This window comes from Gekko japonicus, unplaced genomic scaffold (assembly GCF_001447785.1).
Source record: "Gekko japonicus isolate JY-2015 unplaced genomic scaffold, Gekko_japonicus_V1.1 scaffold862, whole genome shotgun sequence".
NCBI lineage: Eukaryota > Metazoa > Chordata > Lepidosauria > Squamata > Gekkonidae > Gekko > Gekko japonicus.
In genome coordinates this window covers 363,380-379,767 of record NW_015173699.1, presented here as the reverse complement: position 1 = coordinate 379,767, position 16,388 = coordinate 363,380, and the positions used below count along the sequence as shown (strand labels likewise).

The following is a 16,388-nucleotide window of genomic DNA, read 5'->3' as shown; positions in this document are numbered from 1 at the left end:
CAACTTAAGAAATATATAGACAAGCTGCACTGGGTCCAGAGGAGGGCAACGAAGATGGTGGGGGGCCTGGAGATCAAGTCCTATGAGGAAAGGTTGAAGGAGCTGGGTATGTTTAGTCTGGCGAGGAGACGACTGAGAGGTGATATGATCACCATCTTCAAGTACTTGAAGGGCTGTCATATAAAGGATGGTGTGAAGTTGTTTTCTGCTGTCCCAGAAGGTCGGGCCAGAACCAATTAAAATTAAATTGAAATTAACTCAGAAGAGTTTTCGGCTAAACATTAGGAAGAACTTCCTGACAGAATAGTTCCTCAGTGGAACAGGCTTCCTTGGGAGGTGGTGGGCTCTCCTTCTTTGGAGGTTTTCAAACAGAGGCCATCTGACAGCAATGCTGATTGTGTGAACTTAGGTATATCATGAGAGGGAGGGCAGAAGGGTTGTATCAGTACCTAGTTCTTGTGGCCCCTTCTTACAGGCCCAGGGGAATGCTGGGGTCAGGAAGCAATTTTTCTCCAGGCCAGTTTGGCTGGGGATCCTGGAGGGTTTTTGTCATCTTCTTGGTGTGGAACAGCGCTCACTGTGGGTGTGGAGGGGGAAGTATTTGTGAATGTCCTGCATTGTGCAGGGGGTTGGACTAGATGACCCTGGAGGTCCCTTCCAACTCTATGATTCTAAGTGGCCTTGCTTTTGTGACCATAAAACAGTCACTAGATGGAGCCTATGCATAACCTAATAGCCTTATACATGCTTAGTTTTCAGTGAAAGGCTGGAAGTTTTGTTGTCCTTTGTCAAGAATGTAAAAAAAACTTTGCTGCCTCTTAGAAAACGTATAACAGAACAGTGTACTTTTAAGGCCATTCTTACAGGAAATAATAATAACTGCACTGCAGTCCCAAGATTTACGAGGGTGTTTTTACCATGCTCATTGGTGTCTGTTTTGATAGGTTGTTCCTGTTCTGGTGCATCTTCTGTCTGCAATCAGCAGCGTTCGACTTTATATCCCCAAAGACCTGAGGCCTCTTGACAACAGGCAGAGCGTATTGAAGTCAATTCAGGTAAACTATTCCTGTTTAGACTGTTCTTAAGAGGCAAGTAGCACAGACCTTCTTCCTTAGCCAAGTAATATCCAGTATTTTTCACTTTGTGCACACTTTAAGATAGTCTTTCTCTGAAATAATAGCAGTGGAGGGGTGTTATCTGGTCACTCCAGAAATAAGTGAGGCATTATATCCTACATTTCTGTTTACAAGAGCTGCATACAGAAGTTTTCACTTTCCAACTCTGTCATTGTGACAGGCAAGCTGCTTTAAACAAAAAGTGTGTAATTTTTTCTTTCTTTAAGGAAGTACAGAAACGCTTTCCTGATGGAGTTCCATCGCTGGATCCCATCGATGACATGGGCATCAAAGATCTGGGTCTGAAAAAAGTAATCCAGAAGATAGAAGCCTTTGAGCATCGTATGTATTCTCATCCGCTTCACAACGATCCTAATTTGGAAACCGTCTACAAACTTTGTGAAAGAAAAGCACAGGTAAGAAGTGGCCGTTTCAAGTGCCTAATGTAAAAGTAGTTGACAGTGGGTTGAATCCTACAGCGCCCTTCTCCTAAATGAGAGGCTTTCCTCCGGAAGAGCAAGGCTCTTTGCGTAGCAGAAGGAAGTTGTAGGATCCAACCCAGATTGTCATTCCTGTGGACACTTTCTCACAGACCTCTCTCTCTCTAGAATTTGTTTAGCAGATTCTGATTCATTTGACTGTGCACTTTGACAAGTATAGTGGCCAGTTAGAAAATCTCCAGATGATTATTGGCAGGCAGGTTGGCTGATCACATGCAGCTTGTTTCTGATTAATTTACTTTGTTTATCTGCTTCATTGTATGCCTTGTTATATGCATGGTAACCAACCCTTTTTAAAACCCCAGGGTCCTAAGTGCTGTGCAGCTACTGTCACACTTTTCACACGGCCAGCTTGGGCTTCTGTTCCTTGCACAATGATCTCCAGTGCTGCACCAGAAAGTGCTTTTGAAACTGCCAGGGGTTCAAAGGGCTTTGGGGGTAGGCTGTGCAAAAAGAAAGACAATGCTGGTTATGCACGGTCCCAAAGGACCCTAACCATAGAATGTAAAAGCAGAGAAACATATGTGCCCCAAACGCCAGCCCAGACAAGAACAGCTTGCATTGCTCCCACAGCTTCATTGTCATCTCGCCCATAGATCACAACAGAATGAACATGCTACAATATATTTGTGGTAAAATATCCTCAAAACAGTCTACCAGATCAACATCTGGGTGAATTTGTGCTAGTTCCAGATCCTTTGGAGATGAGGTGATCACTAAAATGCACTCTAATTCTATCAGTGCATTTCTTAAGAGTCCAGAATAAACAAAAGTTTGCTTTTGTGTTCAAGATCTCATGGTGTTTTCTTCTGATACAAGTTGCACTCTTATTGTAAAAGCAGAATACAAAATACAAATGCATTGTATTGGGGTCATGTGTGTGAGTGAATTGTGCCTTTCCCTTTAAAATACCTGACAATGTGATTGCTACATCTATGTTATTTGAAAACAAAAGACATTTATATTGAACATAATTGAAATAGTGAACATGTGCATTGTGTTTTAATATGAGGACTATCAACAAAGTGTGTAGAAACTTCCCTGAATGATCAGTGTATGAGAAGTTCAGAAGGCATTTTGTTCCAGGTCAAACAGGCATTAGAGTTCTTAGGGATTTTCTGTGTGGGACTTTTTGCCTTCTGCTTGCTACACAAGTAACTTGGCTTACTTGCTTGAAGGAAGCAACTTTTCTTCAGCTACCGTAGTCTAGTGCCTCTTGTCTGTCTGAAAGAGACAGTAGTGTGGATAAATGCCAGTTAATTTTTAGGGAGCTGACATGAAGAATGCCCAACTGAAGATTGGGGGGGGGGGAATCTATTCCAGCGCTATATACTCTTGCTACAGAGAAATCCTTTTTCACACTTGCAAAATCATTTTTCCTCTTGCTTCCCAGATGCATCCCTGGTTGCGTAGCCTGTGACTGTACTGCAATGGAAATGAAAGTTTGTTTGATTCCAAAAGCAGCTTCTTTTTCAGACGGCAAGGGGGTATCCGCCGTTCCAGTGTCTGATACCGTAGACACAAGCACTCATGTATCTTTATATCTTTAGATTGCTGTGGATATTAAAGCAGCAAAGCGGGAACTGAAGAAAGCCAGGACTGTTCTACAGATGGATGAACTCAAGTGTCGTAAACGGGTTCTGCGAAGGTTGGGCTTTGCAACCTCTTCAGATGTCATTGAGATGAAAGGACGAGTTGCTTGTGAAATCAGCAGGTAAACGATGATGTGACTCTTGTAGAAACAGACTAATAAGCATTCAGATGTTTTGCAGGGTTTCCTGTGCTTATAGGCATTTCCCCTCTCCCTACAGAATCAAGGAAGAGAAGATTAAAAAATGGTGGTGCAGTGGAAGCAGAAATGTAATTGTATTTCACTCAAAGGTCTTTGAGTGAAACACACATTTCTTTTCCCATTGCATGATCATTTTTCGTCGGTTCCTTGACTCATGCTATTGGACACGTAAGAAATGCTTAATTTCAGTCATGTCAGACTGAAAGGATCATCCCTTATAGCCTGAAAGCATAAAACAGAACAGTTTGGATTATAGGAAAACATGTGGATGCTGAATCCCAGGAGGACAGCAGTGTTGATCTGTTGCAGCAAAAAAAGCAAAGAGCTGTAGGCTTCCACAAGGCAATGCTTTTGCACTTTCTTAAATCTGATCCTGTTTTGTCAGATTCATGATTAAGTCCAGGATCCAAACAGGATCCATACAACTACTTTTGTGAGCCAAAGAAAGTTTCATGATGATGGCTCCTTATTGTGAAATCTTCAACATGGTTAGAACATGAGCACTATTATTTGCCTCTCCACCACCACCACCCCACTCCCCGAGTCACATAAGCAAAGAAGGAATTTAGAATCATTTTATAACTAGAAGAGGTCTTCATTGTGTTTATGTATTACTGGCAATTCGCTAAAAACCTTTAATATGTATCTTATGGAACTGTCTTAGGCAAGCAATTTGTGTTCATATATTGGAAGTGCCATATAGTCAGTTTTTTTATTATTATGTTACATGAACCATAGGACTAAGTTGATAATGCTGCATCAGAAAATTGAGAGCTCTTAAAAGCTCTTTCTTTGGCGGTGGAAAGTACAGTCAAGTTGCAACAGACTTGTGATGACCCTGTAGGGTTTTCAAGGCAGGAGGTGAACGGAGGCGGTTTGCCTTTGCTTGTCTCTGCGTAGCAACCCTGATGGTGGTTTCCCACCTAAGGACTAACTAGGGTCAAGTTCTGAGATCTTGGGCTAACCTGGGCCATCATCCAGTTCAGTGCCATTTTCTTTTGTGTGTGTGTGTGTGTGTGTGTGTGTGAAGTGCCGTCAAGTTGCAGTCGACTTATGGCAACCCCACAGGGTTTTCAGGGCAAGTGATTAAGCAGAAGTGGTTTGCCATTGTTTTTCTCTACAAAATCTTCCTTGGTGGCCTAATTACTGACCCAGCTTAGCTTCCGAGATCTGACAAGATTGGGCTATACTATACCATTCCACATCATCGTCTTTGTTTAGCCCTGCAAAGTAAGCAATATATGTAACACATTGATGGTGACAACATCAGAGATGTCTATATGGTAACTGGGATGTCCCAATATATCTCCCAATATATGATCTCAGCTAAGCTTGTTTATTGCCTTTAGTCTTCTGAAATATATTGATCCTGTCCTTTTCGTGTAGGAGAGCCAGTTTGGTATAGTGGTTAGGAGCATGGAGTCTAATCTGGGAGAACCGGGTTCGATTCCCCACTCCTCCCCATGCAGCTACTGGTGTGACCTTGGGTCAGTCACGAGTTCTTTCAGAGCTGTTCTCTCAAGGGCAGTTCTCGAGAGTGAGCTCTCTCAGCACCACGTACCTCACAGGGTGTCTGTTGCGGGGAGGGTAAAGGAAAGGAGATTGTAAACCACTCAGACTCCTTTGGGTAGTGAAGGGGGGGGACATAAATCCAATCTTCTCCTTCTTCTTCTAGTTAAACTGTCTCCTTCAGTTTCTCAACACTTTATTGCAACCTAATCCATCTTGACCCTTGCTTTCCTGACTTTGTTTCTCAGGATCTCTGCAGTCTTCTGGTTTTCTATCCATGAGAGTTATAACTGCATCTGGATATTTTCACATTTCCTCTCTCTAAATTTCTAGTTGATTAAGGTAGTAAAATGAGGTATTTTTCGATAATACTTCCTTCTCCTTCCACAAAAAACCTACTAGCTTTGATTTCTTGAAAACTGATTTTAAAAGTAGAAAATCATTCAGAGATTTCTAATAAGTAGAAAATCATTCAGAGATTTCTGACACGTCCTCCAGTTACCCCCTAAGATGTGGGGTCCCTCAGGGGGCACTTCTCTCCCCAATGCTACTTAACATATATATATGTACCCCCTCACCCAGCTGACTTGGCGTTTCGGGCTTGGGTGTCACCAGTATGCTGATGACACCCAGCTATATCTGTTGCTGGACAGCCACCCAGATGCCACCCTGCAAAATCTGGCTGTGGGTTTGGAGGCCATGGTGGGGTGGTTAAAAAAAAGCAGGCTGAGACTGAACCCAACGAGAGGGAGGTGCTGTGGCCGGGGGTGGGGGGCTTCAGGGATGGGGTTCAGATTTCCTGCTCTTGCCAGGGCACCATTGATACCAGCACAGTCTGTCAGGAGTTTGGGTGTGACCCTGGATGCTTCCTTGAATATGGAGACCCAGGTCACGCATACTGCCAGGCTGGCATTTTTCCATCTGTGCCAGGCTTGGCAACTGGCCCCTTTCCTGTTGCATCCCGACCTAGCCATGGGAATCCATGCAACAGTCACCTCTAGGCTAGACTACTGTAACTTGCTCTATGCTAGCCTGCCCTTGAGACTAACCCAGAAACTTCAGCTGATCCTGGCCCCAACCTGGTGGAACTCTTTGCCAAATACCATCGGGCCCTATGGGATCTTATGCAATTCCACGGGGCCTGTAAGGCAGAGATGTTCCGCCAGGCCTTTGGCTGAGGGCAGCGACGGTTTACATGCTGGCTGGTTCCCTCCCCCTCCTCCCTTTCTCCTCAGACTGTTTTGTTTACCCCACACACACACCCACACCCACGAGGCAATCACAAGGCAGCAATGGGAGACAACTGTAATTTTTGCACTTGATTTTTTAAATTAATGTATTAATACCAATACTGTTTGTATTTATTTTACAGTTTTAATGTTTTTATTATGCTGTACATTGCCCAGAGCTCTGGGACTGGGCGATTCAGAAATGTAATATAATAAATGAATAAATAGCATCACTTCTTTAATTTTTCTCCTCTTTCAGTGCAGATGAGCTGCTACTGACAGAAATGATGTTCAATGGGCTTTTCAACGACTTATCTGCTGAACAGGCTACTGCTTTGCTAAGCTGCTTTGTATTCCAAGAAAATGTGAGTTAATAACTGTACAACCGGAGAATCCTAGACTTGATCCATTTGAATTTTATTTTGTGCTTATTTCCAAGCCAGAGGAGCCAGTCTAGTGAAAATAATACTGTAAACTAATTCAGTCCTAGATCTTATGAGCCCTGTAGCCAGGAATTCTGGGTTGGTGGGGCAGGGGGAAATTTGGTGGGGCAGCAGGGAGAGGGGCAGCCAGGCGCCTTCCCTGATCACTGCCTTGAAGTTCAGGCGTGGGCAGCCCCTGCTTGAAAAACACCATTTAAAGGGAAAGTTCAGAGAAGGCATGCGGCCGCCCCTCTCCCTTGAGGGAGGTGAGGGAGAGGGGCAGCTGCCAGCAGCAGTTTCACCCCTTGGGAGTTCAGGGCAGGTGTGTGGCTGGCAGCCACCTCTCTCCATCACCTCCGGTAAGATTTAAAGGGCCCACTGATCAGCTGGAGGGCCCTTTAAATCTTGGAAGGGAGATAGAGGGGTGGCCAAATACTCCCGCCTATCAGCTGGAGGGCCCTTTTAATGTCACAGGGGGAGAGGGGCAGCAGCTGTTGTGGGGTGTGCCTCACGTTTGAGGGGGCAGAGCTGCAAGATGCCCCACAGTAGCTACAGGCCTGAATCTTACCTCTGGTGACTGACTCCTCCTGGGAGCCTGGAGGATATTCAGAGAGGTGGCTGAGTAAAGCCTGCCCCCACCTCCCGACTGCTGGTATTCCAAGGAGGTCTCCCATCCAAGTACTTGCCAGGGTCAGCCCTGCTTAGCTTCCAGGATCTGATGAGATCAGGCTTGCCTGGGCTATCCAGGTCAAGGCTGGAAAACTTAGTTTTCATTGGCTTGGATCCAAACAGCCATGTGGGCAGGTAGAAGACATTTTCCTTGCCCCTCCCCATTTCCCTTTGACTGCATTGCTTCCCACTACATAGCATGCTGTTCTGGAAGGTTCCCTTGTCCTTGAAAACAGCTCTTCAGCTGGGATGAGAGGCTGTTGTAGGAAGTAGGGACTGGAAGAACCTCCATATGTGTGCAGAAAATTGTGTGCGGCCTTTATTCAATAGATGGCAAAATCGTTCTCTGATATTTTTCTGTTCGTTTTCCTCTTTCTAAGAACTTATGGCTAAAAAGCATACTTTGGTGAGAAGCTTTCATCTGTAGCCACTGGCTACTTTGAATCATATCTAGAAAGCTTTGTAAATTCTGTTACACAATAGTAGCCTAAAGGTTTATTAATTGATTTGTAGTAGTGTGGTGGCTAAAGAGTAAAATTTCACTGAAAGGAACTCAAGTGTCTTCACTGGATTTTATCATTGTGTTAGTATTGGCACCACTGTATTGGTATCCTTTCTTTCAAAGATAGGACCAATAAGGAATCGTTGAGCACAGTCCAGAAAGCATTCCAGACTTTTGTTTCATTCAGGCCTTGTTATATCAGTTTGTAAATTGTGATAAGTTGAGGAAAAAGGCAGAATCTTATTTATGTAATAAGGATAATAGAAGTAATTGACATTCTCTTCCCCTTCTTTCCAGTCCAGTGAAATGCCCAAACTAACGGAACAACTCGCCGGTCCCCTCCGCCAAATGCAGGTAAACTCTTTCATCACCACATTTGTTGAATTAACACACAGCTCTTATGCAGAATGGAGCCAGGTGCAATACAGATGTTGGCGAAATCCACTGTGGGTAATTTTGATGCCATAGGCAATGCATTTTCTATACATATCAATAAAATCTGATTTTATCTTATCTTTCTTGCTCCACACTATAATCTTGTGTTCCAGCATGTGTTTTTGATTGTAAAGTGTGTAGCAAGGTGATGACTTAGATCTTGATATGTCCACCCTAAGCACTTAATGTAATGGTGTGATTTCATCTAACAGTCTTTGAAGCATTCATTGTTATCTTTTAAAGTTGGACTTCAGATATGAATCTACGTAATTAGGGGACAGAAGAGTGACCATCTGGAAGATTTTGTCTCATTTGAAAGAAAAGCTAGTGAGTTGGATCCAGAGGCACTTATATTCAGTGCAGGATCCAAGTCTATAATTTCCATGGATTTCCCACTAAAGCTGTAGCCCTCTGGATGCTCCCCCCCCCCCCCCAGTTAAACAGAAGTGCTTTAAAACTCTTATTGGCTGGTTTGGAGTGTAAAAAAGTGAGGCGACATATTCGGTCTCCCTCGAACTCACCCGATTATCAGCCCTGGCCATCTTTTTAGTGAGATGCCTGTTTCAAGAAGAGTAGTGGTTTTTAAATGTATATATTTTAAATAAAGACTTCTCTGTTCAAAGGAATGTGCAAAAAGAATTGCTAAAGTGTCAGCAGAAGCTAAACTGGAAATTGATGAAGAAAATTACCTCAATTCCTTCAGGCCGAACTTGATGGACGTGGTACATACCTGGGCTAACGGAGCTACTTTTGCTCACATATGCAAAATGACAGATGTCTTTGAAGGTATGCATGATTGCCTTGCTTGAGTAGCCTAAGAGTGTGAAAGTTTACAATTCTGTGAGGAGAAAGGAGATAACTTGCATTCTATTACATTGTGGTTGACTGTTTCCTTTTGGAGAACTGCAAGAATCTTCATGGAATCTAAACTACTCATCAGATTATTTTAATGTGTCCCCCCTCCCTTCCCAACCACCGATCTTCAGCTTTTATGATGAAGCCACTTGTCATTTGCTGTGGCAGCAGCCACCTCGGCTTGAGAAAAGCTGCTATCAGACTACGTGGCAGGTGGCTTCTCAGCCATGGTACTGCCGCAGTCGCTGAGTCATATATTTCCTTCCTAGAGAGGGATCAATATAGGTAAAGATGATCCTTTCCATGGTTGCGCAAGAAGCAGAACCACTGAACTCAGTGGGGCTCACTTCTGTGTAAAAGTGTACAAGACCAGTTAGTAATGAAGATGCTCTCTAAGGTACTTCACTTCCACAGGCACACTACAATAACATTAAATAAGACTAGTCGTCTTTAACATGAATAATGTGTGTTTTGGGGGAGAATCCTGCCATATTAGCATCTGGTGTTTATACATTTTATTTGTTTGCAAAAAGCCCTAAATCTAAAAAATTGGAATCGAGTAACAAATGGTTTGTCTTGGGGGGAGGGGGGGAGACTCATAAATTAAGAGAGTGGGTTATTTTGCTGCATGTCTTAACTGGCGACAACAGATAGCTCCTGATGGCTGAGTTCCAGCATTCCCTGAGAACTAAACAACTGTTCAGTCTTGGCTGCAGGCAATACCACCAAATTGCTCTTTTACTTGCATTTTTGAGAGTCAAGACATGTAGGTTTGATATTGAAAAGGGGCACTTAGTTTCACTAAAATCCAGCACAAAGCAAGATATGCTGCTGGACAAACTATCTGATACAGGGGGAAACCCATGAGGAGATCTCCCAAAGTTCCGTTTCACATTAAAAAGCAACTTGGGGGGGGGGGATTCTTCTGCACCATGTTCCTGATTTAGAGAACAACCCAGTCCACTCAAAGGGGAGAACAGGACTAATTTCCCCCCCTCCCCAATTAGCAGCTTCGGCAGAGTGGGAGCAGGACAGTTTCTGCTAGGGATAGAAGTTCTACTGAAAGGCTTTTAAAAAAACCTTTCCTAGTATTGTAGCCCTGACCCAATCCAGGTCTCTCCGTGGCTGCCTTGTAGCTTTAAAGAAAGTGGTACCTTATCCAGTTACTCATAATATCCTGGCTAGGGGGCCTGTGATTCCTTGTGGTCAGTCTGGATTATCTAACTGTATGCCCACTGCTTCACTGGATAGCAGTTCCTGTCTTATTGTGGTGACAAAACCAAAGATTAATCTTGTGGCACCTAAACGACTAACAGACATATTGTCAACACTAGTCCATGGAAAATTGTCACAATAAAGCTGTTGACCTAATGGTTAAGAATTGGAGGTAGATTGAAAGTGTGCATGACTAAATAAAGCCATCACCATGCATACTTTGCAGGTATGGCTGCATTATCAAAGAAAAGAAAGTTGCCCTAAATTATTTACTTCACTTTATATCCCACCTTTCTCCTCAGTGTGGACCCAAAGCAGCTTATATCCTCCTCCACTAGGGGTACACCTGGTGTCCTTTCCCCCCATAAACCATTGAGAGAAGAATAGCAGGAAATGTGGATTGAACAACAAGAGAAGCTTGAGTCTGCATTCATCATTTACAGTTTATTGGTTGCAGTGAAGCATGGAATCAATTCAGTTGATAGTTGCATTTGCAAACACTGTTATCAAGGTTGTTCCAATCCTTCCCCACTCCCCTCCCCCCCCAAAAAAGTGGGTCGTGATAGGTGTCTTGCCCAGTAAGTGAACTCTCTGCTGCTTTTTGGCTCACTGTACAACTGGCCTTTTTTTTGACACTGGGCAAGAAGCAGGGTGGGATAATTGAACTCTGTAAGCTGCCCACACTAGCAATTTCAGCTGCCAGAGTAGAAATTATGTTACACGCAGACAAGGCACTGACCATGGTAGCATAACCCCAAACCACCACCGTACCCATTTTTGCTAACTGTGTATAAATGGCACGTCCTTGTATTCCTATGGCAGATAAGCAGCTGCTTTGGACACTGCTTTCTGGAGCAGTGGAGGAGCATTGGTGACAGGAAGGCACTTTTAAATGTCATGCTTAAAGCTCATTTCATTGAGATTCCAGTGGACACAGCTGTGGGGAGCATGCTGGAGGAAGGCTGAAAATGAGGACAGGTTTTAGCTTTGCAAAAGTGGATACAATTTGTAGGCATTTGCAGTGTTTACCGTGCCCCAGTACGCATGCAAGGAGACGTGACTTCCACCTCAGATTAAAGGTGTTCCCTGTATGTGTGGTACTTGGATTCCATTTTTACAGTGAGCATTGCAAACAGAGGGCAGCAGTGTCTCCCCATAACTATTGCCTGCTCAGAGCACAGCATGGCCTATTTTTGGAGGACATACTTCAGCTTCTTTGGGCTCAGACTTGTGTCTTTTTTTGTAATTGACTCCAGGTGGCTTTTAACAAGTTGCTGGATCCAGCATACAAAGATCAAATTTAATTTAATTTCAAACTGACACTGGCTGAGCAAAATTGGTGTCACTGCCTTCACTTGTTTTAGAAACGGAGCAGCAAAAAGCCTTCAGCGCTTGTACAACTTACTTCCTGTTTATGGAGTCTGCTGTGGAAGCAGGCTAAAACCTGACCTAACAAGCTTTCCTCATGGCCCTCCTGCAGCAGCACAGTTCAGTGGGGAAGGCTAAGCAAGGACACCAACGTGACAAGTCATGTCACTGCCTGGGCCTGTCCTTTTAAATACCTGCACGTGTACGGAGGCTGCAGGGAACTCATCCCATTAACTAAGTGATCTTGCAGTCTCTCGTCACCAGTAGGCTTTATGAGTCTGTGCCATGCTGGCTTTGAATATCCTCATTTTCTGCACTCAAGACCAGGATGCAGTAAGCTGCTTACCAGTGCTCAATTAAAGCAGGTTAACGACTCAAGGTAACGGTGGGGTAGGGACAGCACCTTCTCCTTGGATAAGGGCTCTTTGCAGAATGAGTACACCTAAAAGTGTAGGCTGCAGGGAATGCTCCTGAGAATGCATCCTAAATATGGAATAGTGATTCCAGAGATATAATTAGGAGGTGATGGAGATTAGGGGCTTGTATGTTCCTTGTGTAAACTGTAATATGGTAGAGGTACGGTAATCCTATGACTTGAAGGTGTAGCTGATTCATTTTGTGTTTAAAAGATGCTAATCACTATAAAATTGACTGCTTAAATCCAAAGCCTTTTTTTAAAAAAAAAAAACTAGGGAGTATAATTCGCTGTATGAGGCGGCTAGAAGAATTGCTTCGACAGATGTGCCAAGCAGCAAAAGCCATTGGAAACACAGAACTGGAAAATAAATTTGCAGAAGGTATGCCTGTATATATACACAATATCTTATAAATACATATGTGTCTTCAAACCAAAGTGTTAAAGCCATTTTGTACTGCTTGTAAACACAACCTAAATGTTTCGCTATCCTTTCTGACACTTTTGCTTGTGTCTCAGCTGCTCTCCACTTTAGAAGGAATAATGCTGCAAATAACCAAGGGGGTCGTGAACGTCTTTAAAGCCCTGGGGAAATGAAATGAGCAGCTGGGAGACTTGATAGGGACCCTGGAGCACAGTAGCCACATTGAAAGGCTGATTTAAAAAAAAAAAAAAGACATGCACCTCCTGAATGCACATTATTTTTCTACCAGTGGCAATATCCAGGTGTAGCTTGCCTTTTTGGTTTAATACTGATATTCCCCCCCCCTTCTCTTTAACAGGTATTACTAAAATCAAGAGAGACATTGTGTTTGCTGCAAGTCTTTACCTATAACAAGCCCGGGGATCCTGTGGAACAGGCACCGTCCATCTGTTCAGCTATGGAGACAACGCCACTAAATGATCCCCTGGAAACATAAAAAGTTAACTGCAGAGGCGACCACTCCTTCCTGTTCCCCAGCAAGACAGATGCTTTAAAGTGTTCTTAAAAGTGTTGTATGTATTCACCATGAGCAACATGCCAGCAGAGCGTATTACATAGAGCATTGCTGTTTGTACATAAAATGTCACCACATTATTTTAATTAAAAAAAAAAATAGCCGAAATAATGCGTCTTTAAAGCACGAGCTTGAACCAACAGAAATGAAGTTTAGATACATAGGTCTTAAATGTTACTATATACATGTAAAGTGAGCATCCAAGAGGTATAGCAGCAGCAGTCCCTTCAAAAGGCATTTTTAATTTATTTTTATTTTTTACATAGGCCAGGAAGACTTGCAAAACTTTCCTTTTGGAGAGCAGGAGATTCCACAGGGTAGTCGCTCTTGAGTTGGTCACGGCTGGTGATTACTGCCAAAGTGATTTCCATTGGTAGGCGTCTCATGTAAAGTTGTGTGCGAATCTTCCTCCTCCTTCTGTTTAAAAGTACGACCTCTCACTTTGAAGAAATCTGATACGTATGCAACCTGGATGAACATGTTGGAAAGCATTAGATAGAGCAAATGGGACCGAAAGCTGTCCTTCTACTAGGGCTGCCTCTGCTGTGAGAGTGGTAAAGGGAGAGTCCCAAACAAGCGCAGGTGTAAACGGACACGGGAAGGTGCATCCAACTATCTTGACTTTAGATTAATCCCCCTGAAATTTTGTTCTTGGGGGCAAAATGGAAATTGTTGCCCCTTCTTCTGAAGAGTTAGTGGCTGCAGAAGGGCAGAACTCTTATGAGGATTGCACTATTAGTGGCAGGTGACTTAAAAGGGTGTAACACTGCTTAGGACTGCAGCACAAGTCTGTGAATGTTATGTGGTTGGATACATGCCATAGACTAGCCCTTCGGTCTCTTCCTCACTCTTTCCTGGAAGTGGCAGATACCACAATGAAGAGGCCTGGGTGAATAATTCATGTTCCTGCTTACTTTGGCCGAAACTCTACGTACACTTTGGAAGTAAATGCCATTGAGCAGAGCCATTTGCTTCTGAGAAAATCCAGGACCCAGGGGGTTGAGTGGCACTGCTCAGTGACAGCCTACTGAGACACAAGCAGAGTTTTACCAAGGCACCGGCAGTATTTTCTGGCAAAGTAACTTGGTCTATGGACTTACGATAAGAATGGCTACCAGTGCTCCCTGGATAAGCCCGGTCAGTACATCGCTCCAGTGATGCTTGTAGTCAGAAACACGGGAGAGACCCACATAGATCGATGCCGCAATGAGGCCAAACTGTACTGTAGGACGGAGAAGTCTTGCCCAGTCACCTTTCATTCTGGCCTGGAGATAAAGCTAAAGCCAAAGGAGACACATTGAGCAGAAGTACAGAAGGGCTGACTACTTTTAAAAATCAGTTCACGTTAAAAACAACAACAACAACACCTAACTCTACCCGTAGAGGTAGAAATCTATGGAAACTTTCAGTTAACTGGAATTGTAGAAATGGTAAACGGATTACCTCTTCATTAATTCAGTGACATCTGAACAGCCAGCCTATTGCAAGGGATACATTTAGCAGGACTTTTGTGGCTCTGTAAGATGCATTGTAGACTCTCACAGTACATGGAGAGTCTGTGGCCTGCTCACCTGAGCAGCTACAGTCTTGAACACTTAGATACTTCAGTGATAGCAGGTAGGAGGGCGTGTACTGCTCAACACATCGGCATTCTGGAGCAGGTACTCTTAAGGCTGAACTGAACTCATAATCCTGTCAAAAGCCAGAAGTGCCAACAGCTAAACTCGACGGGATGCAAGTTGTGGTTAAGACTTCCATAGGCCCCATGTACCTGCTAGAACATTTGGTTTGTGTAAATGGGCAAACAGAGCATACTCTGTGGACAGTAGGTGCTACTTTCCAAAGTTAAATATTTAGGGAATGCTTACGTGGTTTTTTCAAAGAAGCCATTACATCATAGTTTTGGCATCTAGCTCTTTCAGCCGTCTATAAAAAGACTGTCCAAAAGTTTAATTCTGTATGAAGCAATTCCTTAGACTCCTGATCGAAGATGTTTTGGCCCCGCTGAAGCTGTACACCAGGTATGTTTTGTTAAGCTTCAGTCCCAGCATCTATTAAAGCAGCCGATGGGCATGTGTCAAAGATGCAGCAGTGTCAACGGCCAGGATTTGCTGCAGTTGAACCAACTGCTGTAATTGAATTGTGTGGAACTTCACAGTACAGCTTTGAGCCAAATGCAGTGTTTTCTCAACGCCTGTTTGTGACAAACTCCTACACCAGCACACATCACTTAGCCCTAGTACAAACCACTGCCAAGAATCGTGCTGGTGGTCTGAAGAGAGTAGGCTGGCGATAAGGTGCTGGCCTGCTGCTTAGGAATTCCTCTGAAAAATGCAGTGCTTTGCTTAACGTTCTTTCCCCACATACAAGCAATTTCTGCAGTTGGCAGGCCGCGACACAAGCTGGAAGAAAGGTGGAATGAGTGGGAGAGGCGGGAAGACAGCCCTTCAGAAGACTGTGGTCAGAGGCAAAAGGGGTCTGAGCTCCAGGGTGGTAAGATTTCATGCCTGCTGCCAGCCTGTCAAAAGCTGAACTAGTCATTAACGTGCTGTGTCTGAACCTCCCTGAAGCAAACTTATTCACAGCGCCGAGCTCTCTACACAGCTAACATAGCAAAACAGGAAACTCAGGTTTAATATTTACTCATGACTTTTCCCCAACGTTGAGAGAGTAGCTACTTAGCCCCGTTTGTTTTAAGACACGGAGGCAGGCACGTGTCTTGTTGTACCAGAGCTGATGGTGGCAGCCTGGCTCAGAGTGAGTGAGTGAGTGCACAAGCAATGTCTAGACACCACAACAGGGACTAGCAAGTTTACTGCCCTCCAGACCCCACATACACCAAAGCAAGAATTTCCCTTTTCAAGCAAGCAGCAGCTGCTCCTGGCTGTTATGCATGTATGCTATGATTTTACATGCCAAGGCTGTTAGTGGATAGGTAAAAGTCATCAAAGTACATTAGCAGTCTTCTATTCTATTCTGAATTTAGACATAAGTTGCCTCATCCCCGAAAGTAACAGAGACAGCAGCAAAGAGTTTGAGAGCAGTTCCTTTCAAGCAATCAAACACCAGAAGAGATACCCCAGCATGTAGCCACTTCCAAATTTAGTTCTGCTTGTATCCTTTATCAGTGATCTTACAGCTTCAAGTTTGCAAAAGATTTTAGCTGTCATTGTCTTTAACGCAAGTGAGCGGGCATCCTTTCGCATCAAGGAACCATCCCTGGGCAGGGTGGGAGGGGGGCTCTTGGTAGTTGGTGATTCAATCCTTAGGCAGGTAGACAGTTGGGTGGTGAACCCGCATACTGACCGTATGGTGACTTGCCTGCCTGGTGTGAAGGTAGCAGACAGTACGCGTGTTTTAGATA

The 16,388-nt window shown here is 43.9% G+C and overlaps 2 protein-coding genes across 3 annotated transcripts in view; one reads left to right on the top strand and one right to left on the bottom strand.

Annotated features, from left to right (window-relative positions):
• Positions 1 to 13,123, top strand: part of SKIV2L2 (Ski2 like RNA helicase 2) — a 60,221-nt gene extending 47,098 nt beyond the window's left edge. The window contains exons 20-27 of the mRNA XM_015423223.1: positions 945 to 1,055; positions 1,343 to 1,531; positions 3,166 to 3,329; positions 6,405 to 6,510; positions 8,036 to 8,092; positions 8,797 to 8,959; positions 12,304 to 12,408; positions 12,809 to 13,123. Coding sequence (XP_015278709.1) covers positions 945 to 1,055; positions 1,343 to 1,531; positions 3,166 to 3,329; positions 6,405 to 6,510; positions 8,036 to 8,092; positions 8,797 to 8,959; positions 12,304 to 12,408; positions 12,809 to 12,861 — 948 coding nt within the window. The 3' untranslated portion in view covers positions 12,862 to 13,123. The remainder of the gene's footprint in view (positions 1 to 944; positions 1,056 to 1,342; positions 1,532 to 3,165; positions 3,330 to 6,404; positions 6,511 to 8,035; positions 8,093 to 8,796; positions 8,960 to 12,303; positions 12,409 to 12,808) is intronic.
• Positions 13,124 to 13,198: 75 nt separating this feature from the next.
• The window catches only part of PLPP1 (phospholipid phosphatase 1), a 115,739-nt gene continuing 112,549 nt past the window's right edge, over positions 13,199 to 16,388 (bottom strand). For both annotated transcript variants that reach the window (XM_015423225.1, XM_015423224.1), the window contains exons 5-6: positions 14,125 to 14,301; positions 13,199 to 13,492 (exon numbers count right to left, since the gene is read on the bottom strand). In XM_015423225.1, the coding sequence (XP_015278711.1) occupies positions 13,361 to 13,492; positions 14,125 to 14,301 (309 nt within the window). In that variant the 3' untranslated portion in view covers positions 13,199 to 13,360. The remainder of the gene's footprint in view (positions 13,493 to 14,124; positions 14,302 to 16,388) is intronic.